At 39.5% G+C, this 26715-nt stretch overlaps 3 protein-coding genes and 1 long non-coding RNA gene across 15 annotated transcripts in view; 1 reads left to right on the forward strand and 3 right to left on the reverse strand.

Moving 5' to 3' along the window:
* Nucleotides 1-2968: 2968 nt before the first annotated feature.
* On the reverse strand, nt 2969-9259 carry akip1 (A kinase (PRKA) interacting protein 1). 7 transcript variants are annotated; one of them, XM_061774025.1, is made up of 6 exons: nt 9101-9259; nt 8197-8369; nt 7093-7167; nt 6897-7016; nt 4971-5096; nt 2969-4662 (listed from the first exon to the last, which is right to left on the reverse strand). In XM_061774025.1, exons 2-6 carry the CDS (start codon nt 8350-8352, stop codon nt 4621-4623), a joined length of 519 nt encoding a protein of 172 aa, XP_061630009.1. In that variant the 5' UTR covers nt 8353-8369; nt 9101-9259; the 3' UTR covers nt 2969-4620. The 7 variants fall into 7 exon arrangements, with proteins under 7 accessions (XP_061630009.1, XP_061630010.1, XP_061630014.1 ...); XM_061774026.1 differs by having other exon boundaries at nt 8192-8369; XM_061774030.1 differs by lacking the exon at nt 7093-7167.
* A 1350-nt stretch (nt 9260-10609) lies between these two features.
* On the reverse strand, nt 10610-14447 carry rpl27a (ribosomal protein L27a). Its single transcript, XM_061774031.1, has 5 exons — nt 14360-14447; nt 13724-13787; nt 13565-13640; nt 10859-11033; nt 10610-10781 (listed from the first exon to the last, which is right to left on the reverse strand). Exons 1-5 carry the CDS (start codon nt 14360-14362, stop codon nt 10653-10655), a joined length of 447 nt encoding a protein of 148 aa, XP_061630015.1. The 5' UTR covers nt 14363-14447; the 3' UTR covers nt 10610-10652.
* A 1068-nt stretch (nt 14448-15515) lies between these two features.
* LOC133478234 (PHD finger protein 21A-like) lies at nt 15516-22140 on the forward strand. 5 transcript variants are annotated; one of them, XR_009788628.1, is made up of 6 exons: nt 15516-15644; nt 15727-15818; nt 17501-17654; nt 18476-21025; nt 21159-21255; nt 21828-22084. XR_009788628.1 is itself a non-coding variant. In XM_061774039.1 (5 exons), exons 1-3 carry the CDS (start codon nt 15736-15738, stop codon nt 18851-18853), a joined length of 615 nt encoding a protein of 204 aa, XP_061630023.1. In that variant the 5' UTR covers nt 15667-15735; the 3' UTR covers nt 18854-21025; nt 21159-21255; nt 21828-22084. The 5 variants fall into 5 exon arrangements, 1 of the variants encoding a protein (XP_061630023.1); XR_009788627.1 differs by lacking the exons at nt 15516-15644; nt 15727-15818 and adding exons at nt 17160-17298; nt 17919-17941; XM_061774039.1 differs by lacking the exon at nt 15516-15644 and having other exon boundaries at nt 15667-15818.
* LOC133478235 (uncharacterized) overlaps nt 17940-26715 on the reverse strand; it is a 36568-nt gene continuing 27792 nt past the window's right edge. For both annotated transcript variants that reach the window (XR_009788630.1, XR_009788629.1), the window contains exon 3: nt 17940-18619. This is a non-coding gene — a long non-coding RNA (uncharacterized LOC133478235). The remainder of the gene's footprint in view (nt 18620-26715) is intronic.

The following is a 26715-nucleotide window of genomic DNA, read 5'->3' on the forward strand; positions in this document are numbered from 1 at the left end:
GCATTTTCAACAAGCCCACCAAAACGTTGGGGCAGTTTACTCACGATCGTAGGTATGAAGACAAAAAGGGGATGGACGCTCATCTGGTTCTTCAGCTGCTGCGGGAACATCAGGAACGCAGTCTTGTCCTGTGCAACCACGTTGCCTGACCCGCTTGGTTGAATACCCCCCGCCCTCCTCTGAATACCGCACTTGGCGGCTTCTCCGCTCGGCCATATCAAAAACCGCCCCTGCTCAAGACCGTAGAGGTGACTGTGGACTTCAGGAAGCATCCTTGACCACAGCTTCCCCTGACGCTGTCCAACTCACCACACTCCTGTTGTAGTGGATGGTTAAAATTAAACATCCATCCATTTTCCGTACCGCCTTATCCTCACAAGGGTCGCGGGCGCGCTGGAGCCTATCCCAGCCATCATCGGGCAGGAGGCGGGGTACACCCTGAACTGGTCGCCAGCCAATCGCAGGGCACATACAAACAAACAACCATTCGCTCTCACAGTCACACCTAAGGACAATTTAGAGTCTTCAATCAACCTACCATGCATGTTTTTGGGATGTGGGAGGAAACCGGAGTGCCTGGAGAAAAAACACGCAGGCACGGGGAGAACATGCAAACTCCACACAGGCGGGGCTGGGGATTGAACCCGGGTTCTCAGAACTGTGAGGCAGATGTGCTAACCAGTTGGCCACCGCGCCACAAAATTAAACACTATATTTTAAAAACACACTACTGTGCATTACCTCTAAAAGCTCTAGGTCGCAACCTGACCATATTGAAGTAGGACAGCGTGCTAAAAATACCAAATTAATCACAACAGAGCACTGTGCTTGTTTGAGTTTTGAACTGACATTTTAGGAATAAAAAGTGTTTTCAGGGTATTTGAAGCAAATACGAGTCTCCTTTCTCTCTTATTGAACAACAGTTTTTATGAGTTGAGTAGTTATACGTTGTATTTTTGTCATATTTTGTAAGAAACACTACAGGAAATGATGCTACCATAAAACCACATTTCCCAGAGCAAGCACAATATTTAATACAGATCAACATATGCATTTTTACTTGTTTATTATTATACATTTTATTTTTATTATAGATTATAATTAGTTGTTTTTACTAGATAAGGTCCATTTATAGTTCTCTAAGCTATTATTATCTTACCATACTGTATTATTAAATGACATTTGTTTTCAGGCTTGACGTGCCTGGAAAGGATGTTGTGGGAAAATCCTGTCAGAATAAAAAATATGATCAAAGATTGCCTCGTCAGACTTTTTGGTGGTTGTCCAGGGGCTGAAGCAGGCTATCCAGTTCCTGCCCAAGGATTCTGCAGAACTGCTCCCTTGAGACGGACTCAAAAACCATGGCACGTCCAAACAAGGGGTGAGCATATTCTACATTAATGTTAATTATGAGTCCCCCTCCCCTTTTCAGATTTGAGATACGTTTTCATTGGGCAACCATTTTTAAAAAATGTATATTTGTGTTATTTAAAAAAATATATCAAAAGCAGAGAAAATTGTTGTTCTTTGGAGAACTCGATATGTGGCCATTCAGAGATTTGTTGATTGAAAAATGTTTTCCTCAAATTCTATTTTCATATAAAAACACGAGTGTGGTATAATGGTTTTAGTTGGAGTGGAAAATTGGAGATACATCCTTTTCAATGGATTTGATGAATGTAGCTTTTCACTAATAAAAGTTTTATTTTATCTAGGAATTTTTTTTTAACATCCATCCATTTTCTGTACCGCTTATCCTCACTAGGGTTGCAGGCGTGCTGGAGCCAATCCCAGCTATCTTCGGGCCAGACGCAAACCACTAACCATTCACACTCACATTCACACCTACGGGCGATTTAGTCTTCAATCAACCAACCACGCATGTTTTGGGGGATGTGGGAGGAAACTGGAGTACCCGGAGAAAAACGCAAGCAGGCACGGGGAGAACATGCAAACTCTACACAGGCGAGGCCAGATTTGAACCCAGGTCCTCAGAACTGTGAGGCTGATGTGCTAACAAGTCGTCCACCATGCCACCCAGGGAAAATTTAGATTTTTGTAAATTTTGTATTTATTTTTTAACAAAATGACTTTTTTTTTTTTTTTTTGTCAATTACAAAATATATAGATACTTGTTTTTCAACATCCAGCCACAATCACAATGTTTTAGTTTTTTTTTCAAATATATTTTGAATGAAAACTTGAGAAAAGTTCAAAACTCTGTCAAACAGAAGTAGCTGTCAGAGGGGCCTTTTCTGGACACTCGTATGACAAAACCAAGATGTTTTTTAAAATGAAATTGACACTTATACTAAGTCCATGTTAGAGAGTCAGTCTGTGGAAGTCGAAATAGTCAAAATATGGGAATATTAAATTATATATGACAATTATTAAATACATTTTCATTTATTTGTTCAATTGTTTTTATTAAGCTTTCAATATTTTTTTTTGTATTAAAAGGATTAGTATATACACAAAATTACAAAGAAAAAATGTAACAAAAATTCATATTTTATTACATTAACAATTTTTTTCAATAAGAACTTATTTCAAATTACAATGACTTAAGTTTAAATGATACTAAATAATAAATCCAATTTAATATATTAGTGCTTTAATACAAGTAAAATATTCATAGTCCTAGTTTTTAATTGTCATAATATACTGTATATATAATAATTAGCTATCATATAAATCTATTGTACATTTATTTCATTAGCCTAATATCATAGTGGCCTAAGTCTTACAGCATATTTTTTATTATTTTTTTTAAACATTTTTGGGAAACGAGACAAAAACAACAAATTCAATGAGTCCAGCTCCCTCGATTCAACATTTGGAGACATGACCTGGATGACTGAGAATCTACACAGAAATGAAGAAAATAACTTTTTTTGGAGAGAAATTTTGTATTTTTTTTTTTTAAATTGATATTGCAACAGTATGTTCCAAACATTGGCAATTATGGTACTAGGATGACTTGTTCTTTTTATTCAAATATTTGACTTATAAATTTGAATTGTACTATTGATGGTTAAATTATATTTAGATTTCAAAATGAAGGAAGATTCCTAGAATGGACAATACATTTTTTTTTGTCTCTTTGCAGAAAACTAAATACCATCAACTTGGCATCAACACACAGAGGCCAAAAGCAATACAATTCCTGCCTCATGTAGCACCGGAAGATAGGGCTGCACAATTGTGGCCAAAATGATAATCACAATTTTTTAGCAATATTGTAATCACAATTATTTATTTTGTTCGAGAAACCCCATTTTTGTTGAACTACTTTTCAAACAATGAGAATGATTTTCAACTCAACATGATACTTTGAAACAAAATGATTATAATTTTTGAATGATGGTGAATATGATACTGGCAGAGAAAATGCTTGATTAGATATGCAGCAGAGCCCGCGTTATAATTGTAAATATCACCGACAATCCGGTTAATTTAATCCTGGCATGATCACGATTAAAATTCAATTAATCATTTGCATCCTTGTCACAGAAAAAGCTAAATTTAGATGCTCACTAAGGTTCTTTAGAAGCAGTATTGTGAGCCAAGTGTAATTTTAAGACATTCACATTTTTAGTTTGTAATGCACACCACCTTGTTGTGTAACTAAAAAGACACCATGCAGTAGTTAGGGTGGTGTTCGTGGATAATATTATCTTCTTCAGTATTGGGAACTACTATGATAGACCAAATTTGGGATAGTTTTCTATGTTAGCTTACCACAATCCGAATAGCGTTGTATTTCATAAGTATTGCTTTTTACGAGCTCCAGATGAGACACCTGAATGTAGCAAATGTAAATCTAATTTTCTTTCCTCTCGTTGCATCTATGTTATTTTGGGCCTCATTGAATTATGAATTCAATGCGAAGAGACAAGAGAAGCTTTTTTTTTTTTTTTTTTTTTTTTTAAGCTGACCTGACATTACCGCGCCGAATGGAAATGCACATCAGAAATACGTGTCACAGTGAGTGGTCTCGAGTCGGTCCTTGACGCCATCTCCATGGAGACGAATGACAACAGAGGGTGTCGCAAAGTGTATGAATGCATTCACACGCTTTGTTTTAGGTCACACGCATGCTCCGTCAAGGTCATACAATTAATCTTATCTCACAATGACACTTGCTATTACATAATAATATTCATAAAATAATTACATAATCCTTGCCACCATCATCCCCATCACCATATCAATGGTCATCATGGGCAAGAGCTGTTTCAATAACTTCCTGCTTCCAATCATAGCTTTACATTCCAGCGACTTCCTGCTTCTAACACCAACCAGTGCTTTCGGGTCCAGGCACATCCTGCTACTAAGCCAAATAAATCACGACTCTCTGTTCCACCGGCTTTCTCCTTCAAAGTCCAATAACAGCTTTCAGTTCAAGTCACGTCCTGCTTCCTACATCCAATCACAGCTCTTCGTTCCACTTGCACCCTGCTTCTTCGTCCAATCATAGCTCTTGGTTCCAGCCACTGAGTCCAATAAGCTCTCGGTTGCATTCTCTTCCTGCTTCTACGACCAATCACAGCTTTCAGTTCCACTCGCTTCCTGCTTCTACAGCTAATCGCAGCCCTTGGTTCAACCCACTCCCTGCTTCTACGTCAAATCACAGCTCTCGATTCCACTGGCTTCATGCTTCTACGGAAAGAAGAACAAATATGTGGGATGGTTTTAGAAGCCATCCACGTTTAAACATAAACATGGATGACATCAGTTACGATTGCCAGTCCCGACAAAGACAACAAAATTATTATTATTGTTTTTTTAATAAAAGCTTTACTTTATTGTCAGACTCTAATGCATCATTTTATGTTAATAAAAACATTCAGACTACAAAAATAGATAGCAGATAATATTTTGACATAAGAAAATAAATGTAAACTTGATGTAAGCACACACACAGACACTACACGCACACTGGTTCAGAGGTTAAATGTGATGCTGACCGTATCGCCAGCATCGAGGTCGACCATCTTGGTTTGCTGCTGTGATCCGGGCCGGCTGGCGCTGATGGTGTACGATCCGGGAGCCACTTCCACGTAGAAGTCCTCTGGTGCACCCTGACTCTGGGCCTGGAAACCAGGAATGAACAAGGTTCAAATGATTACAGGGGGTCCTCAGTTCATGACAGAGTTCTGTTCCTACAGTGGCGACGTATCCCCAATTCGTACATGACAGAGAATGCACCATAGTCTTAGTTTTAGTATTCTGTATTCTCTCTCTATATATATACATATTCATCTGTGTGTCTAAAAAAATATCCTCTCGTTAATGCTGGCATTTAGCAAATAGAAATCATTTGGGTAATCCTAATTGACCTAAAATAGGAAAAGTTTAGTCCATGTCAGACAGTCAGGGGGGAGAAAAAAAGTATAAAAGTATTTTATATAATCAAGGCTAAAAACATTGGGACCCCTAGGATGCTAATGTTTTTAGCTATGAATGTAAACTGTAAAAATTCATCCATCCATCAATTTTCTTTACCGCTTCTCCTCACTAGGGTCGCGGGCTGCTGGAGCCTATCCCAGCTATCTTCGGGCGGGAGGCGGGGTACACCCTGAACCGGTCGCCAGCCAATCGCAGGGCATACAGAAAGAAAACCATTCACATTCACACCTATGGGCAATTTAGTGTCTTCAATCAACCTACCATGCATGTTTTTGGGATGTGGGAGGAAACCGAAGTGCCCGGAGAAAACCCACACAGGCACGGGGAGAACATGAAAACTCCACACAGGCCGGGATTTGAACCCAAGACCGCAGAACTGTGAGGCAGATGTGCTAACCAGTTTGTCCACCGTGCCGGCCTACTGTAAAAATCCATAAATGATAACCTAAAATATCTGCTCTATAGTGGAGGCACAAACGAACTGCAATATAGCAGGGAGCACTGCAGTTCATTCGAGCGCTTAAAGTGAACTCCGTTCGCAATGATGTTTGGTATAAATGATCTCTTTCGACTGGAGTAACATAAGATACAACTTTCGATAATCATTTTCAGATTTATATATTTTTACAAATCGTAATTTCAACATAGGCCCCCATTTCGTCGCAGTGCATTCTGGGTAGTGACGTCAAATGGGGATGTGCCGGACGCCCAGAGTTTTTAGCAGTAGCCACAGTAGCATCCCCTGGCAGCGATGAACGCTGTTCAGCCATTTCAGTTCGAGGCAGAGTGTCATCAGGGAAATGAGGAAGACAAGAAATGAGGATGAAGATGACTGGTGTGAAGAAACTCGAGTTGGTCATATTCAGTGGTGTATTTGTAGCTACCACTAAAAGTGGGCGGATCAAGGTACGTGGCCAGCGCCTCCTGTCTTTCGTGTCTTTTTGCTCGGTTTCTGCTTCTCACACGCGGCCGTTTAGGCTCCTTGTGAGGAAAGACTAAAAGAAAGAATCTGGGCTGAAGTGACGAGAACACAGCCGCGGATCTTTCGGCAGCTCAACTCTTCCGAACGCATCCTCCAACCGTTTCGTCAACTTTCTCTCTTTGGGAAAGCTATGAATGTTTACCTCCTTTTTTGCATTCCGTCCTGATTGGAAATTGCATCCAAAAGCGGCGCAGTATGGCCTTTTAACACTTTTCGCTGACGATAAAAGTCGTTCCCAAGTGGCTAGCTTAGCTCTGCAGAGAGCAGCAACGTAACAATTTTAAAACAGCCATTCTAAGTCATCATTCCCACAATGCTTTGCGCACGCTAAAACATGGTGGCGACATTGTATCAAATTATGGTCTAAAAAAATACTTGTTTTTAACTTATAAATATATACCACTGTATTTCAGTAGCTGTAAAATTCAATGTCTTTGTCATTTCAATCGGAGTTCACTTTAAAAAGACGCTGCGGTTATCTGCTAAGCTATGTTGTACGCACGTAATGCCCAAGTCGAGGCGAACACGTGTTCCGGGCCGCCCCGATGTGTCTATGGAAGCGAGGCGCGTGTTTCTTCTCGATGTCGGGACCTCGAGAGCATCCCACTGAGTCGTAGAACCTCTGCAACACACACGTACACAGTTGAGTTGAAATAAGACCTGCTTTGGAGTCTGTAGAGGGAGATCAGGTGACTGACTTTGCAATGAATGTTCGTTTCTGCCATGAACTCCACGATGGTGGAAAAGGCCTCCTGCAGCTCTGCCATAGTTTTCTGATAAACAAAAAATTACAGATTTGCATTTTCTGTACCAGTTTAAAAAGGACCTATTAGTATCTTCTGTGTCTGGTGTATTGCATTTGCGTAACATCCGTTTATATTGCTTTGCAAGAAGCACTGAGTGGTGATGTAGACCGCTAATTTAGTTTCCCGGGCTAATTCACAGATTTTCTGCCATATGCTGCTGTTGTTGTTTTGCTTAGTTTTCTACTAACTGTTCTTATTCCCACTTCATACTCTCAGCCACAGCCGCTATAAACCACTTTTTATCAATACGTCTGGTCAGCAAACAGCTTCATTTACTCATTTTAGTGGATAAAGCAAACAATGTTTCTGTAAGGCCCTGTGCATGTCTTGTTGGTTTTGGGGACTTAAAATTTGAAATGGTGGAAGGTGTGTGTGGACACCGATTGAACACGAGTTTGAATGTGATCTGTTACTTCTGAACACAGCCGCATGCCAATTATAAGAGGGAGTACATCATTGTGCAACCAGATTTATTTGTATTTTATCTAAACTTTAACCAGATAAAAGACCAGTTAAAACAGAACATCCATTTTGCATTGGTGACCTCCAATGCAAGTCCATCGCATTCAAGTTTATTTCAGTTGTTTATTTTCACCTCCCCTCTCAAAAAGATACACAAATAAATCAGTTGGGTTGTACAAATTCTAGGTCACATTAATTGTAGAAAAAGTTTCAAAATGATTTATCTTGGTCAAAATTTTGTACAACACAAAAACCTACCATTTCAACAGGGGTGTGTATATTTTTATATCCACTGCAGTACTTTTTTCACTGAGTACTTTCTTACTCAAGTAGAGGACTACTTTTTACTTTTACTTGAGCCATATTATTCTAAAGTAACAGTATTCTTACTTGTCCAATATCCTCTGCTCTGTTTTTGTGGTCATGACAAAGCCCTGTCTAATATAAAAGGATTGCTTTGGCACCATCTTGGTATCAAAAAACAATGTTGAAATGTAGGGAAGAGTTTCATTTATACATGTCAACATGCCTCACTTTGTTGTATACTGCCCCATCTTCATCGGCCACGGGAGTGTAGGTATGCGGCGGCTCGCTCCAGTCCACCTTCCGCCTGGAGGCCCGCTCCAGAACCTCCAGTCCCAGACGAGCAGTCTGTCGCAGAGAATTCTGGAGTTCAGTTAACGTAGCCATGAGAAATACCGGCTCACCTGTGAGGAGGAAACAACACGTTTATGAATATAATCACTTTTGTCACATGACATTATGGGATAACTGTGACAGGACTGGAAATATTCCAGTTTGTAATCATAGTGACAGAATGGAGGACTTAGTCTATTGGCGCAAATCAAGTGCACAACATATATATTTTTTGTAATACGTTAAGAAAAACTTTGAATAATCCGCAAAAAAATGAATTTCCACGTGTTATAGCAGAAGTCTTAAAAAAAAAAAAAACGAACAAAAAATAAACTGAATAAAAATACGTATATGAAACTTGTGAAAAATATGCACGTGGTGATTCATTCACATGCATTTCTATGTGGGGTTAATGGTATGAAACTTGTAAAAATATGCTCGTGGTGATTCACATGAATTTCTATGTAGGGTTCATGGTTTCACTCACCCGAAAAGGACCACAAAATGTCAGCTCTCAAAACTTTGACTCCATTCTCTCTTTTCCAGTTAGCTTAAATTAACTGCGCATGCATGAACATCGTTCGCGAAACACGTTTTACCTGCACAGGTTTGAGAAAATAATAAACTGCGTTGCTTTTGTCGGCGGAGTACGAAGTTTGTAAATCGAAATGATGTCAGTACAACTCCACTCTAGTACGACGTCAGTAAAGTCTCGCGTGAGCTAATCGTTAGCTCACGTAAAAAACGGAGCGAATTAAACAAACAAAAACGTCAACATGTTGTCAAACTTCCCAAGGTTTACCTGGCCTAGAGTCGTCACGTCGTCCGTATTTACAGAGCTACCACCTCACTAACGATAGCAATGACACCTTTCACAACTCACTACAAGACAGACCGAAAGGGAAGAAATCTCCCGCATTTTAAGACAGGCCTCCAGGAAATATAAACATGGAAGTTTCAAGCCGGACCAACCATACGACAGCGCGCCCACCATATTGAATAGGGCAGCTTTGACTCCCCCCCAGTACAGTATTGTACTCCAAATTTAGTGAAATTCATAAAGCGACAACCTACGAAGTGCAAAAAGTTAAACCCTCTCTTTCATGATTATATTTTGGAAACAGATAGGCATCCTGAGCAACATTTATTATTCACTTTTTATCAGATGATAAATGTCTACTTTTTGTTTAGGAAATAGGTGTGCTAAACCAACATGTATTTTTATAATGGTAGCTGTGTGTAACAGTTACTTTGATAAATATTGACGTAAAACTCTTTTATTTCCCATTTGGTCACATTTTTGGACACCAGAAACATTGCTTGTGGTATAGGGTAGTTTTTTAATACACCCATCCATTCTCAATAGAGCTTATTCTGTTCAGGGTCGTGGGGTGCTGGAGCCTATCCCAGCCGACTTCGGGCGAAAGGCGGACTGCACCCTGAACTGGTCGCAAGTCAGTCGTAAAGCACATATAGAAACGGACAACCATTCGCACTCACATTCACACCGTCACTGAGTAGGAACTGAACCCACGCTGCTTGCACTGCAGTCAGGCAAACTACACCATCAGTGATTTAGTTTTTGTAATATGAAATTGTGTAATGTAAGTTTTGTAAGTTATGCTTGAGCAATACTGTAATTCCCTTTCCAAAAAATACATTTACATCATATTTACATGTAATTGAGGTTGAGCAAATTTGACTTGTGTCCCATTCATTATATTTTAAGGGCTCTCCGCAATTAGGTGTGACCAACTAGTAGCAATATGAGCTCATTATGCAACAATAATTAGAAATATTATTTTTTTTAAGTCACTGATGGTGTAGTGGTACACTCGCCTGACTTTGGTGCAGGCAGCGTGGGTTCAGTTCTCACTCAGTGACGGTGTGAATGTGAATACGAATGGTTGTCCATGTCTATATGTGCCCTGCGACTGACTGGCGACCAGTTCAGGGTGTAGTCCGCCTTTCCCCGAAGTCAGCTGGGATAGGCTCCAGCGCCCCGCGACCCTAACCAGGATAAGCGCTGTTGAAAATGGATGGATGGATGGACATTTTTTTTTATTCTGTATGAAATAAGTCATAAAAGTGTGATTGCAGCTTGTGGGTAGCATCATAAACACAAACTACCTAAATATAACTCATTTACACAACAAAATAGACATTTTTGACACAATTGGAACACAGGATGGCATTTAAGACTTTTACAGTGTTGATTTCAAAATGTCATTTTTAATGACAAGGTTTTTGTATTCAAACATCAAATTTGAGACAGTAGTAAAAAAATAATAAAAGATCTGACAATCACATGTGTATTTGTATAGTTTATTTTTTCCAAAACACCGAATATGCATTTACGCCATCAGCACACAGGCTCCTCCCACAGACTTGATCTTCTCCTCAGCCCGTCGGCTGAAGAACTTGGCCTTGACAATGACGGGCTGTTTTGGCAGCTTGCCTTTGCCCAATACTTTATAGTAGCCCTGACGATAAAATAAATAAAGTTTTAAAATCCTAAACAGACATGAAAACTTTACTGGCGTTATGAGTTGGGACTTACGGCGCGCACAGCGTCGATGATGGGCGCAGGGCCGTCGGGTTTCTTGCTGAAGTTGAGCCTGGTCTGCTCGCTCACCAGCGTCCACAGCTTGTCCAGGTTAATGGTGGGGCAGTAGGTGGTGTTCCTCTTCAGGTGGTAATGTCTCATGCCCACCTTGCCAAAGTACCCAGGGTGGCTGAGGGCACACAGTCATTAATTAGAACATGCTGACAAAAACTTATCAGGAACTACACTGTTTAGAATGTTTTGTCCCTTTAATTGAATAAAACAAGGTAATTAAACTATTGTTAGCCTCATCGCATAATTTCTTAAGTCATTTTTAACTTACTCTCATAATGGCAATAAAAAATACCAATGTTGTGTTTTTACTATATGTCTGTGTAGAATCTCAGTTATCCAGGTCATGGTAATCCGCAAAAGTTTAAGCGAGGTAACTGGACTCTTCTTGTGTGTTTAATCAGTCCCCCCCCCCCCCGTTTTCCCAAAAAGTATATTTAAAAAAAATAAAATAATAATATAAAAAAAAAAAAAAAAAAAAAAAAAGAGAGCCAATTATGCTATTAGGATAACCATATAAGTAACAACTATGATACGTGACCTCATTAGATTGGGCAGATGTAGTCCTAACTTGACTTGTAACTCCAGATTTGTCAATTTTGTCAGTATACTATTGCCAAGTATTCCACACACAAGCTATGAGCTGAGACATTAACATTAAAGACTCATGTTACACAGTGTCAATTAGTCATAAAAACATGGGGTATTTTAGGGGCAGAAGCAGTTAAGGCAAAAACCAAGTGTTTATTGTGACTGTCCATGTGGCTGAGTGCCCTACAACCGAAGGAATTTGGTAAATAGAGGCAATGGTTTTCTCCAAGAGGACTCAAGCACATCAAGACAAGCCAGTCTCAAGATGTGACTCTAGTGTCTAAAACAAAACAACAACATATCTGTGTCATACATCTACAATGACCAATAGTTTTTACCTGTGTTCTGTTGTATATTCCACCTTTGCTTAATGTTTACCCATGTATCAAGAGATTTAAAATGTCGTGAACTAAAAGATGAAAAACAGTAAGCACACTGGTCATGACACATTACCATCAAAGTGAAGACAATAAACAGGCAATAAATCCAGGCTCCACCATTGCACCAATGTGACAGGAAGGCAGTTTGAGAACAGCTGTCAGAAGTTGAAGCCGTGATCATGGCATAACGAGTGAAATTATCCATGTAGGAAAATAAAGACATGACAAGACAACCATGACAGACTGCATTTACCCAATGTACCATCCCAAGCTTGGCAGGCATCATTTATCACTGAACACTGATGGAAATGGTGTTATACACAATGGTTTTTAGAAGATAGTTTTTACATAAACTGCTTCATACCCAACAGGAGACAGCTTTTTCCACAGCCAGGGACCAATTTGGGGGTTTTGTGCTTCCACCAAGGCCAACTCACTTACTCAATGTCCTGTGTGTAACATATGAGTGCTGGAAAGCTGAAGTCAAACAGCAAATTTGCTGACTTATGACACAGTATATAAGGTATAACGCCTTGATATATATGTGAAGTTTAACGCCTGAGAGTTACTGCCCACGCCTTACGTTGAAAGCAATCATCAGTCACCGCTCTTGCGTAGCACACATCTAAATGTGAGAAGCTGCAATAGCTGTGTGAATGTGCAATGTCAATCAAAAAAAGTCTAGTCTAATAGGGACATGTGACTGAATGCCGACTCTACCATTACACCTTCAACGTACACTTTACCGGATAGACAGCGTGAAAGGGGCTTACAAATGCTGGGGAATGATACCCGTGATCCCTTTGTAACAAGCTTTGTCAAACAGGTTTGTGACCACAACAGTTGCCATCCACGTTAACAGATTACTTAAAAACTAATACAAAAACTGCAACACAGAGCTGCAAACCTATAGAAATTCACTTCCAGAATCAATTTGTCTGACTTTCCATATTTTCCAAATTTTGTCAAGATCATTACAGTTTTTATCCTATTAATACATTATGTAATAGGATAAAAAATAATTCTGCATACTGTTCAATTGCAGAACATAGTCATTAGCATCATGCTTTTCCGTCTTTTCCTACCCACTCCTCGCCCTCCCTTTGTGGTAACGTAAACGATACGTGTAAGGAGCATGGTAAGAAGTCTAGTTTATTCGCTTCCATGGTTCCATGATTAGTGATTTACGATGCGTTGACACCGGTCACAAAGAGAATTTTCGCCGCTACGGCTTGACAGCTGGGGGACCTAATAAAACAGTGTGCCCGCAAGCAGCTTTTTTTGGGTAAAAAACAAAAAACAAGTATTTATTTCATCAAATTAATTTATGAAATGTTCGTCACGGTGGCCGGACACAGCACCGTACTGGCCAGTAATGTCGGCCCCTAATATCCGGAACAATCGGTGTTACAGCCGTAACGAGTCAACGTTCAATGATTTCCATAACAAAATACGGACATTTTGTAACATTTGGCAGCTCTGGCAACACCACGGCAGTGTAAAATACATTTCCAGATTAAAAGTGCATGTCCACTTGTCTTTACACTGATTAGAAGTGCATGTTTACTTGTCTTTACTTCACCACAAGTTCAAGTTGGTATACAGGTATACAGCTGACAATGGCAGTTTAAAGACATTTTTGGGAGGTTTAACGTCAACATGGGTGTCGCTTACTTACTATTTATCAAAATTTATCCTGTGGTGATGCATGCCACCAGCATTACCACGACCTCCAGGATGCTTTCTGTGCTTGCCTGTGGAAGGACACCACAAAATGGGTCATTTTTGTACAGTTCCACCAACACAATGTCAAATTAAGATAAATAGCAGTTCTTACCAATGCGACCGTGTCCGTGGCTCACATGTCCACGGAGCTTCCTGGTCTTGGACGTTTTAGTAGGCTGTCAAAAGATAAGGTCAATTTAGAGAAACATGAGGCCACAAATTAGCTAGCTTGTGACTAACTCCGGTTGCTTAGCAGCACAGTAAGAATATTGTTAGCACGGTGGTTGCCGTTGTAAGATGCTTAACGATAAATAAAGGTAATAGTTCAAGAATATATCGACAAGGGATTATTCAGTTCTGGCTCTCACACTGCCTAGTATGCTATGTGGCTGATCCAAACGCCGGTATTCCGTTCGACTAGCACAAAAACACTTCACTCGTTTTGTTAAACTACTGTTTTATTAAGCGACATATTTTTACGTAAAATCTAAGTACATGAGGATAACGAGTGTTAACTTCATTTAACCGATTTAAGCTGTCGGCAAGAAAGGGCCTGCATATCTAACAGAAAACCGACAGCGTAGTAGCCAAATTTATCAAACAATCACACAAATTGTTAGCGCTAATGTAGAATGTGGGTTCGTGTCCTATTATCAACCATCGGATGGTAGGTGCAAGTGGTTTCAAACGAGGATGGACATAGATTGACGTGGATTTCAAACACAGGGACGTACACGATAGGACCTACCATTTTAGGAGGCTGTTCAAAAGAGGAATGAGATTTGGAAACCACGCGGTTTTCTGTGAGATTTGTTACCCAGTGATAAACTACAGCGACCTCCAGTGGTCGGTGTTTGTGTTATTTTTGGATTAGGCGAATACTTTACAGTATTGTATTGATTGATAAAATTTGCATATTCCATCACCAACATTCCTAATATTTGTGATTACAATATATTTTCTAAATATTGTTTTAGTACAATTTATATATTTATAATGTTTCATTCCATTATATTATCTTTTTTTTAAATATTTTAAGATATTGTTAGTAATTGTTTAATTTACCATTTGCGGTGCATTTAATTGCCGGCATTGAATTTAATAAGTTTAGATGAACAGTAAGGCACGCAAATAAATAAATAAATAGCTGTTTGTTGGAATCAAGTGCCCTGAAAAGCTCCTAAATATATAAATAATAGTAAAATGGATTGAGATATATATTCAAATAAAATACATAAAAAAATGTTTTGCTACTTTAGCAATTCTTTTTTTCAGTTAAAGAAATTAAAATTTTATTGCTGTTGCTTCTTTTAAGTGAGTGCCCTAAAGGGCAAAATAGAAATATATATACAGTGTACGTACAAATAAAATAAACACAATATATTTCTTTTTTATAAAGAAAATATTATAGTTTTATTGCCCCAAAAAGTGCCCCCAAAAATAAAAATACATTAAAATAATACATTGAAATTCATATATTATTCAGCGAGCTTTGTGATTAGCATGTCTGCCACACAGTTCTGAGATTGGAGGTTCGAACCTGGGCTCAGGCTTTTCTGTGTGGAGTTTGCATGTTTTCTCCGGGTATGCCGGCTTTCTCCCACATTCCCAAAACATACATGTTAGACTCTAAATTGTCCATAGGTGTGTGAATGTGAATGTCTATACTATATTCCCACCTCTCACCCGAAATTAGCTCGGCTAGACTCCAGCTCGCGCGTGACCCTAATGAGGACAAGCGCTAAAGAAGATGGATTGATGGATGTTATCCAGCTACTAGAAGTGTGAGCAACCTGAAGGAGTAATGTACAGTACACTCACCATGGTTGTTGTTTGTGAGCACGGAATGCCCTGGAGGACCAGTGAAGACATCATTAGCAGGAGAGGTTCACTTGTGGGGATTTCACCTCACCAATCAAATCTTTCTGTATCTCTCCCCCGTGACACTTGACTTTAGAAAACAGTGTTTCTTTCATTGTCACCTCTTCTCCTGTCTGGAAAAATAGTCAGCAGTCTCTCGCAATCATAACCAGGTAAGGTTGACTGCACATCAATTTAATTAGTTTGTTTTTGATGTGTTTAACAATATTTTTGTCATGTTTTTGCTTCTGATAGATCATCACTATGGACAGAGAGCGACCAATTGATGGGACTTCTCCATTCTGTGAAAAACAAAATTTTACAGAGACTTTACTCAACAAAATAAGGTCCAATAAGGTGTCTTTTTGATTTAATACAGAGTAGCCATCCAAACATGAAAAATTCACATGTATAAATAGGCTTCATTGTTCTGTTTTTGTCCTTAGTGTGTATCTGTTCTTCATGACTCTCCCTGTCCTTTCTCTGCTGGCTGGGTGGGGCAGCGTGGCCCCCATCCCCATGTTGCCAAGGAAACAGCCTAGCTGGCCTGACTTACCTATAAAAACATTTTATTACAGATTTTGCATCAGGGAAAATCCAGCATATGTTGCTGTGTTGAATGTGTCTTCTCTATTTCTTACAGAACAGCGATTAAATTAATATTTTCTGGGTGGGGCAGCATGGCCCTTTTCCCCATTTTGCCTAGGAAACAACCCACTGGGCCTGACTGGCCTATAATAATTTTTAAAATATGTTTTGTATTAGGGGAACACTTGGATCCAGCATAAATTGCTGTGTTGAATGTGTCTTTTCCATTAAATACAGAGTAGCATTTGAATTTTCTGTGAGGAGGGGGACCATAACCTTCTGCCCCATGTTGCCAAGGAAAAAGCCCATCAGGCCTGACTGCCCTATAGCACATTTTTAATGTAGATTTTGTATTTGGGGAACATTGTTATCTTTGGTGAAATAAATGCTTACTGTATTTTCCATTTAATATGGAGTAGCAATTGAGTACTCCGTGGAGAGGGGCAGTATAACCCTCTGCACCGCGTTGCCAAGGAAAAAGCCTTATAGGCCTGACTGGTCTAATTTTTAATGGACATTTTGTATTAGGGGAAGGTTGGGATCAGGTATATGTTGCTGTGGTGAATGTGTTTTCTATATAATATAGAGTAGCAATGTAACTCTCAGCAGGGTGGGCAGTGTAGCCCCCTGCCCCATGTTGCCAAGGAAACACCACATAAGGCCTTACTGGTCGATAAAAAATGATGAATTGAGATTTTGTATAGGGAAATTTGGGGATCCAGCAGATGCTGTTGTGGTGAATGTGTATTTTCTATGTAATACAGAGTACTGTAGCTCTATAAATCTCTGCCAAATAGGGCAGCATAACCCTCTGCGTCATGTTGCCAAGGAAACAGTCCTATAAATTTTTTTTAATGGGGATTATGTATTGTATATTATATATTGTATTATGTAATTCCCTGAGTGTGTGTATCAGTGTGACTTTCTGTTTCGGCTAATCCTCCTTGTCCTTTCTCTGCTGGGTGGTGCAGCACAGCCCTCTGCCCCACGTTGCCAAGGAAATGGCATGGAATTCTGTTATTTCTGGATCTGCGATCTATTGCAATTTATATGATTAGATCCTTAATTAGGATACGTTCAGAAATTCACTCCAAGCATGCTCGCTACGCTCCGGAACATTCGGAAACTCAAGAGTATTGTTAGAGTGTGGCGTTCGGTTATTCAGAGTGCCACACTCTGGGAGTGCTGCAGCGCTCTCCCGCCGCTCTGACTGGGGAGACAGAGCAGCCAGAGCGTTAGGTAAGACGAGATATTTACAGGCAGAACTGACACATTCAATGTGGCGGACGCACTGACATACTCCTGCTAATGGCCAACACGCTCATTTGTAAATTCATAGAAATTGGAGCACGCTCTACCTCTTAATAATGCACTCTGAACAATGCAATTCCCGATCATACCCTGAATCTCCTCATCCTACTTTCTCTGGTCATCCATTCAGGATCCAGCCAGAAGTCCAGAGGGTCCTGAATAATTCCTGCAAAGCTGTAGTGAGACTGGAGCATCTGAACCTGCAGCCGCTGGTGTCTCTGGTGCAACTGCCGTGCCAAAAACGAGCCGAGCTCTCTGAAGAATACTTGGATTGTCCATGGCGGGTATGAAAATGAATAATAATAAGCATAATAATGATGATTCACGCCATGAAATTACAGTTTTCGATGGTTTTCCAAATCCATCTGACATCCTGGAGAAACAAGAGACAGAGGTGGGGGACTTGAGTCACATGAGTTTCCAATTTTGATTTGACTTGGACTTGAACTATGACTTGAGAAGTTTTGCCTGTTTACGTTTTGCCATTGTTTAACAAGACAGTGTGTGTGTTTTTTGTGTGTGTCATGCATACAAACCTGGCAACCCAGTGCGAGGCCACCTCATGAAGAAGGTATCATCGCAAGAATTCCTAAGATGACTACATTTGGATTCAAGAATTAAGTTTTTGATAAAATTTGAAAAATAAAGAGAATGGCAACATGCAAGGTTTGCAAATCAAAAATAAGAGACACAACAACTACGACATTTAACTTCATCCGTTACGTTACTATAAAACCCACAAAGGCAGGTAAGGTACATTCGCGTCAAAATTGAACTCACTGATAGCCGGTCAAACATTAACTTAGGTTCATGTCGGTTATGCGTTTATTTTAAAACACAACAAAGTAATGGACAACAAAGACTGGTTTTTGGAACCATTTACATCTGTGACATTGCATAGCCTTTCAACTGTGATTTGATTTTGTAATTGATGCTAACTACATGCCAACGGTTGGTTAGCATGTAACTCATGAAAACTAGTGGCAGAACCCTACACTCTGTGCGACAATTCAGTCGCGTTCGGTCATGTCGCTTGGTGTGCGGTGGGCCTTAAGACTTGAGACTTATGACTTACAAATATGTGACTTACTCCCAACTCTGCCAGGAGGACAGCACAACAACATCCCGGCTGGAACCACTTCATCCGGGCGGCTCTCCAAACCCGGATCCACCATATATCCTGGTTCATTCCGGCAAGGCTGACACCTTCTACGTGGATCCCAACCGGGAGATGATCATGGTGCTTGAGCTGGAGCCAGATAAGACACAAAAGACCAAATGTGGAGAACCGTCTCCACCCCGGGAAGCGGTCCAAAACAAAGGAGGCGAGAAGAAGGAGAGTGAAGACTTCTGTGCCGTCTGTCTAAAGGGAGGAGATCTGCTGTGCTGTGATCTTTGTCCCAAAGTTTACCACTTGGCCTGTCACCTTCCTTCACTGCTCACCTTCCCAACGTGTGTCACTTTTATTCCTAAAAAGAACTGATAACATTCTAACATGTTAACAGTTGTTATGCTAACATATAGCTAGATGGCAACCGAAGGCATATCCATCCATTTTCTGAGCCGCTTCTCCTCACTAGGGTCGCGGGCGTGCTGGAGGCTATCCCAGCTATCATCGGGCAGGAGGCAGGGTACACCCTGAACTGGTTGCCAGCCAATCGCAGGGCACATACAAACAAACTACAATTCGCACTCACATTCACACCTACGGGCAATTTAGAGTTTTTCAATTAACCTACCATGCATGTTTTTGGGATGTGGGAGGAAACCGGAGTGCCCGGAGAAAACCCACACAGGCACAGGGAGAACATGCAAACTCCACACAGCCGGGGCCGGGGATTGAACCCCGGACCTCAGAACTGTGAGGCTTACACTCTAACCAGTCGGCCACCGTCCGAAGGCATATCGATAACGATTTTACAAATTGCCCTGTTGTCAGGTACTGTTTCTAATGCGACTGGATCAAATGCTAACATGCTAACAGTTGGTACTGTATGTCAATATTCATAATAAGAGAGCAACCTGAGTAGACAAAGCACTAAGGTAGATTGATAAGGATTTTGCAGTTTTAGCTGTAGTCAGGTTTTTTTTCAAATGAGAATTCCTAAAATGCTAACAGTTGAAAATGCTAAGACATAGCATGATAACAACCCAAGAAAGCGCCAAGGCTAATTGATTAGGATTTAACATACACCCCTTAGTCGGGCATTGTTTCAAATGAGAATTGATCAAATGCTAACATGACGTATGCTAACATATATAGCAAGAAAGATATTGGGTATCAGAAATGCTAAAATGCTAACAGTTGGTATGCTAATTTATAGCAAGATAGCAACCTGAGTGGAGAAAGGGCTAAAGCAGATCGATAAGGATTTTGCATCTTGACCTGTAGTCAGTTGGCTACTAATTCAAATGAGTATTGATAAAATGTTAAGATGCTAACAGTTTTTTTTTCTAAAGTGGGGCCCTGCTGTCCTGTAAGGGTGACTGGGCATGTACATTGTGCAGGACTGACCACCACCCAGCCGAGAACCTCCGCCGTGAAGGAGTTGAAGCTCCCTATGCTCTGTCCCACCATGATCAGAGGGTGACAATGGCTTAGTGTAGAATAACCTGCAATTATTGTAACTTAATTTAGCATAATGTAACATTTCCCTGTATCACAGTGTAACATATTGAATCATAACAGCTTTGCGTAATGTTTTGTATTTTAACTTATTGAAATATATTGTAAGGTAACATAATGTATCGCAACTTAGCATAGCGCAACATACTGTATTGTTACTTATCGTAATGTATAGACGCCTAATGTATTTCATCAAAACTTAGCATAATTCATTGTACCTTATCATAATGTATCGTCAAGTTTTTAATACATATTGAAATGTAACAATGTGTCGTAACTTAGTGTAGCATGACATAATTTATTGTTACTTATCATTGTTATCATGTATATTTTTGGTATTGTAACTCAGTGTAGCATAATGTATTGTATTGTTACTTACCATAATGTATAGACACGTAGTTTATCATACCTTAACTCAATATACCGTATTGTACCATAACATAATGTAATGTAGGATAACTAAGCGTAGCATAACGTATTGTACTGTATGTTAGCCTAGTACAATGTATTGTAAAGTATCATAATGTACTGTAGCGTACTGTAACCAATATTATTATGTACAGATGTATGCATTGTAGATGCATGTAATGTATCTTAACTTTGTGTAGCGTAATGTATCGTGGCATAACATCGTGCAGTGTGGTATCTTGTAATAAGGTATCATAGCATAGCATATTGTAATAGCATACTATAATTACAAGCGCATTGTATCTTAGCGTACTGTTTCCTATTGTTGCGGAATATGTAATTTATTAAAATGGATCAAAGCATAACGCAATGTATTGTAACTTAGCGTAATGTATTGTTACTTATCATAATGTACAGTACACTGTAGTAGCGTGAGGTATTGTATCGAATCTTAGTGCAGTTTAATGTTTAATTTTATTGTAACTTATTCCACTTCGAAGGTTGGATAGTAGTTTAGTTTGTTGCCTTTGAAAGTTCTCTCTACAGAGATGTGAGAAGTTGACCTTACTGCTGTATGTTCACCCACTAAGTGCTCCTTTCCACGAGCCTGTCAGCCGTGTGGTCAGTAACCTTACACGTTGCCCGCATTATCCCGCATTTTCTCTTGACATTCAAGTGGTTTGTTGGATGTGCTTTAGGCTAGGAACTACTACCAGGTCATTAATAAGCCCATGGACCTTTCGCTGATCCACAGGAAGCTGGACAAGAGCAACACTCTGCACTACTTCGTGCCAGAGCACTTTGTCCATGACGTCCTGCTCATGCTCAAGAACTATGCTACCTTTAACTACGTAGGTCTAACTTTGCAATGCTGTATTATTGAATTTTTGCCTTAAAGTTCCACACATGGACCATGCACTATGCCCAAGAAAAAAAATCCCTAAGGAAACAATTAAGTATATTGTATTATACTGTAACTCATTGCAATGTAACTTATTGTATTGTAACATATTGGACAGTATCACAATGTATTGTAGCACAATGCATCGCAATATATTGTAGCATCATGTATTACATTGTAACTTATAGTAATGTATAGTTATCGTTACATATTGTAATTTATGTTTCGATCGTAACTCATCGTAGCATAACATACTGTATTGTATCCTATCGTAACTCAAATTAAAGTATTGTATTGCAACTTAGTGTAGTGTAATGTAGCAGATGCAATATTACAGTACAGTATTGCAGTGTATTGTGTTTTATAAGAGCAGGAAGACAAATGAGGAAGGGACTTTCGGGACACATACCAGCTCTCATTAGAGTCCTCGAGAGCAAGTGCTTTAAAAGTCAAGTAATTAGGGCCTCATTAGCGGTGTGATGTTGAAGTCACATAAATGAAACAGGCTCTCTGACCCCACAGTTCTGCTCCGGCATGCCCGCAGCCTGACTCGGAGGTGGCCCGGGCCGGTCGAAACCTGGAGGTGTTTTTCCTGAGCAAACTGAGGGAGATTTTCCCCGACAGGACCTTCCCGTCGGCCAGCTGCAACAGGATGGAGCGAGCTCGCCTGCGGTGGCGCCTCGAGGAAGAAGTGGGAGGAGGGAGGAAGGAATGTGTGCTCACTGACAGCAACTCCAAATACTATAAAGATGTATGACCAATAAAATTACAGTTTTTACAACTTTTAATACTGATTCTATTCATTCACTCACATCATAGCTTAGTCTAAGGTTTTGTAGCGTAACGTTATGTCTTGTAGCATAAACCTATCAGATCACTTTTGATAGCTGTTATACAGTACGTATTATAAGTTAGGGCAATGTATCTGAGCTTACCGTAGCGTAACGCAATGTATCTAACTTTAAAGCTAAGTCTTTATTGAACACATACAAAACAAATCAACACAAGATAGGTTATAAAATACACTTTGCTTATTGTAGCGTAACATTATACGTATATACAGTCTACTGTATATGTATAATAAGTAATCAAAATGTGTCTCAGCATATTTTTTTGGTACTGTATCATATTGTAACTTACTGTAATGTGTTGTAATATTGTAGCATAATGTATCTAATCTTACTGTAGCGTATCTTATTTTATATACTGTATGTGTAGTAGCGATATCGCAAAGTATTGTAATGTTTTGTAGCGTATCATATTGTTTTATTGTTGGCGTTCTGTAATGTATTGATTCTAGCTTAGAATATTGTATTTCAATGCGTGTATTGTATGTTATCATAAAGTATTGCAGCGTCATGGATTCTAACGTAGTTTAGCACACAGCGTCGTGATGCATCGTATTTTAGCTTATTGTAGCAAAACGTATTGCAACTTATCAAAATATACCAAATAATGACACAATGTACAGTATTGTAGCACAAAGCATTGTCATTTATTTTATCTTACCATTTTGTAACTTAATGCAACGTATCTTAGCACAATGTATTGTAACGTATCGTACATTAACTTGAAATATTGTAACTTATTATAACTTATTAAAATGTATCACAACATGACACATTTTACTATATCATAGCACAAAGCAACATAATGTATTGTAACTTAGCGTACTGTAATGCAATCAGTGTCCGGAACATTGCTTACCCTGCTTTTTTAAAAACAAAAACAAAAAAAACAACTTTTATTTTGCTTCTATATGATCTCTTTTGTCACAAAAAGAGCCATAAAAAGACATTCCGGAGGAGAACGTGCGCTGATAAGGCAAATCTGTAAACGCTAGATCTGAGAAGAAGACGACGAAAGGGGAGTGAGTGGGGGGCTTTTAAGGGTCTCGTGGATCACGTTTGAAGAAATTGAACATGAGATTTCTTTTTTAATCTCTAGTGCCTCAACTGGCTTTTATTCCATTCAGTAAACATTTCTGTCACGTTTCTTCCTGACCTGGAATGTTTTCTGTTTGGACATCAAAAGAATGAGTGGGGCGAATGAATGATGCAGAAGAAGAAGATGAAGAAGAAAAGCTACATGTGATGTTTATGAAGAGGTTCCCTTCCCTCCCTCCCATGCCATTCGGGGTCACTCCTGCTCATTTCCTCCCTAAGAAGCCGTGTTATGAAGCGGGATAAGTGCGGGATGTTTAACTTGGATGCTGCATCTGTCTGTCGGCCAGTTTAAAAATAATAATAGTAGACTTGGATGATAAGAAAGCCAAAAAGCTCAAATAAAAATGCACAAATAAAGCATGAATAATTCCCTGTCTGCCTATGTGCCCAAATTTGGTGTCAACTTCAAGGCAAGGTGCTTTTGCTCACAATTCTCAACTGATCTGTAACCAAGAAAAAAACTGATTGATTACAGTGGTTACAAAGTTGCAATTTGCAACACATTTTCTTCAAACCCGGAGGGATTATTGTCCCGTATTAAAGAGTTGATTTTTGAACACATACATGGTATAATTTTGGTCTAGTCTCGAGGTCACACATGGCAGATTAACCCTTTGAGCAGGATTAACAGAAAACCTGCCAGACAGCTTCCTGGCTGCAAATGTTATGTAACCACGCTCACGATATGTTGTGAGAATGACTTGTCGGAGTGTGTTTGATGACTTTTTTTTCCTGTAAAAATATCCTACTTTATTGAGGTAAGATTACAACTTCTCTGAAAAATATTATACTTTTTATCTTGAAGCTTTTTTTCATCTACACATATCATAAAAATATCCAACGTTATTGAGGTACGATTACAACTTCTCTGAAAAATGTAATACCTTTTATCTTGAAATGTTTTTTCATCTAAAAAAGTTCAAATTCATCACATAAGATAACGTTTTTCACAAACTACTTTTTTCTAGTAACTATGGTCTATCTCTTCAAAAATTTGTAATTTTAATATACCTAAATTATCAACTTTTTGTCTCAAAAACATGCTTGTTTCTTGTAAGAGTATCACTTTTATTTTGAAAATATACGACGATTTCCGTCCAAAATTTTTTTTTCATTGTACCACTTTTTTTCCCCCCAAAAAATAAAATAAATACAAATATATATATATATATATATATATATATATATGTATAGTATATGACTTCACTCTAAATTGCCCGTAGGCATGACTGTGAGTGCGAATGGTTGTTTGTATGTGCCCTGCGATTGGCTGGCAACCAGTTCAGGGTGTACCCCGCCTCCTGCCCGATGACAGATGGGATAGGCTCCAGCACGCCCGCGACCCTAGTGAGGAGAAGCGGCTCAGAAAATGGATGGATGGATGGCTATATGACTTCATAAGATAAATTTTTTTTAACGCCCAAAAATATAAAACTTTAATCTCTTAGTGTCATTCTTTTTTTTCTTTTTAGCGTGGGCCCTTTTTCTTACACACCAAAGAACTCTCTGGGCTTAATTAACTTGCCTCGTGCGAGCATTTAAGTGATCTCTAAACACTGCTGAATGAAGAGAACATCATTCCGTAAACATCTCAGAGGTTTTCATGCAAACGCTGTAGCGTCCAATGAAGTCAACACAGGAAAGGAGAGAACGTCCAAAAAAGTGGAACTATATTTGCTTGATTGACTCTGTAATTGACTGACAGGATTCCTGCTTCTCGGACTAATGTGGAACATGACTGTTTACATGGAACACTGAGAAGGTTTTGGCATCGCAATCACCGCCAACACACAAAATCATAAGCTTGAGTTTCACCAATGATATTCCGTACTGTATTATTTGGATGCAATCATTTGAAAGGGAGAAAACTAACGTTGCATGCAAAGAGGCATGAGCACAAGCACCAATAAAAGAGAACTTGGAAAAGAGTCCAAAGTGCTGGGGATGGTTGTCCGTCAGGAAGAAAAATGTGTTTTCAGTCACAGGAACATGAATTCTATTGCTCGACGCTTGGTGTATGTGAAATGTAAAGGCTTGCAGGGGGATTCATAGACTGCGTGTGCCACTTGTTGGGAATTCTCGTGCGATGTGTGTCTGGGTAATGTAACGGATGCTCGCATTGCACTTTTATGATATGAGCCTTGGCGTGCTGAGCTCGGACCGTGGCGGTGAAGAACTCCTGCGAACATTTTCCTAGTTGTGTCACCGTACGAAAATTATATAAATTGTTTATCATTTCACTAAAACTGACTTTCCTTGGAAGTGAATTTTATGATGTCTAGCCAGTAGGAAGTCAAAACCTGGAGGAATGAAGACCTGATGTGAACTCATTAAGAGGCTTCCATACTGTACATGAAATTCCAAGTTATGCCCTAAAATGAAAATGAAATTAAGAAGGATAAAAATGAGACTTTACACCGATCTTATCGGCCTGATCGGTACCGGCCGATAATTAGCATTTTATGCTGATCGGGTTTAATGTCATAATTTGCCGATCCGATCAATGACGTCATTGATCGGCTCCGCAAAATGCATTTACTCCGCGTCACCATCGTGTACAATATATTCGCATCCAAAAGCCATCTTATTTTTAGCCTTGTCGCGTGTCTTTTGACTTAGTACTGTAAATATCTGACCGCCAAATAAAGTTATCAAAAAAAAAAAAAAACGTCGGCGGTGTGGGACAGACAACACATAATGCGTGGATCAGACTACAAGACAAATTTGGTCTTTCACGATTGCACTATGTCAGACTACTGCAATAAAATCTTGTATTCCGATATCACCACATCGTGTTTTTTTACGATCACTGGGCTTTATCTTGTCAACTCCAATACGACCGGATACACGCGTTACCACGACAACAACAATCAATCGCGTCGTGTGTATTATAAGAACTAAATGGGGAAAAACGTGTGTTGGTGGTCACCGGTGCTCGGGAGAGGACTTTAATTCAAGGATTGCTTGAGGTATGTTCACATACTTTTAATATGATACGGCTCGCAAGCAGGCAATAAAACGTTATGTAGCCTAGCAAGCTACTGCTAGCACTAACGGTTGTACCGGCGTTCTGTCGAATCGTGCTCTAAAGTTCTGGTGTGTGTGAAGTAATCACAATTATGCTGGGAAGCTAGTGAGCGAAGGAGCTAGCCCGACCACGGCGGGCATCCAATACATCAGTTCCTTGCTCGGTGTTGTTGTGTATGGGTCCCCACATAACAGAGACAGGGGAGAGTTAATTGTTTATTAAACAGAGCGGCACACCTTATTCAGCCAATCGCTGCAGAGATTTTAGCACATAGCATGCGAACAAACGTATTTGATTGACAGGTGACGAACACGTCTCCAGCGCCTTCAGCAGACATGCCGACACAATCCTGCAGCTCAAGGGCAGCTCTATCTTCTATTTATCTATCTTATCTATTTATTTATCTTATCTATTTATCTATCTCTATTTTATATCG

The sequence above is a fragment of the Phyllopteryx taeniolatus genome, chromosome 5 (assembly GCF_024500385.1).
Source record: "Phyllopteryx taeniolatus isolate TA_2022b chromosome 5, UOR_Ptae_1.2, whole genome shotgun sequence".
NCBI lineage: Eukaryota > Metazoa > Chordata > Actinopteri > Syngnathiformes > Syngnathidae > Phyllopteryx > Phyllopteryx taeniolatus.

What these genes read in the sequence shown, in the direction of transcription:
- rpl27a (XM_061774031.1), bottom strand. An exon ending in CCACGGACACGGTCGCATTG is followed by an intron (nt 13,641 to 13,723) that starts GTAAGAACTGCT and finishes GTCCTTCCACAG; the next exon opens with GCAAGCACAGAAAGCATCCT. An exon ending in AGGATAAATTTTGATAAATA is followed by an intron (nt 11,034 to 13,564) that starts GTAAGTAAGCGA and finishes GTGTGCCCTCAG; the next exon opens with CCACCCTGGGTACTTTGGCA.
- akip1 (XM_061774024.1), bottom strand. Translation starts at nt 8,352, where the DNA reads ATGGCTACGTTAACTGAACTCCAGAATTCTCTGCGACAGACTGCTCGT. An exon ending in GCAGTATACAACAAAGTGAG is followed by an intron (nt 7,168 to 8,191) that starts GCATGTTGACAT and finishes TTTGTTTATCAG; the next exon opens with AAAACTATGGCAGAGCTGCA. An exon ending in CGCCTCGACTTGGGCATTAC is followed by an intron (nt 5,097 to 6,896) that starts GTGCGTACAACA and finishes CCTGGTTTCCAG; the next exon opens with GCCCAGAGTCAGGGTGCACC.
- LOC133478234 (XM_061774039.1), top strand. Translation starts at nt 15,736, where the DNA reads ATGGACAGAGAGCGACCAATTGATGGGACTTCTCCATTCTGTGAAAAA. An exon ending in ACTTTACTCAACAAAATAAG is followed by an intron (nt 15,819 to 17,500) that starts GTCCAATAAGGT and finishes TCATCCATTCAG; the next exon opens with GATCCAGCCAGAAGTCCAGA. An exon ending in ACTTGGATTGTCCATGGCGG is followed by an intron (nt 17,655 to 18,475) that starts GTATGAAAATGA and finishes CAACTCTGCCAG; the next exon opens with GAGGACAGCACAACAACATC.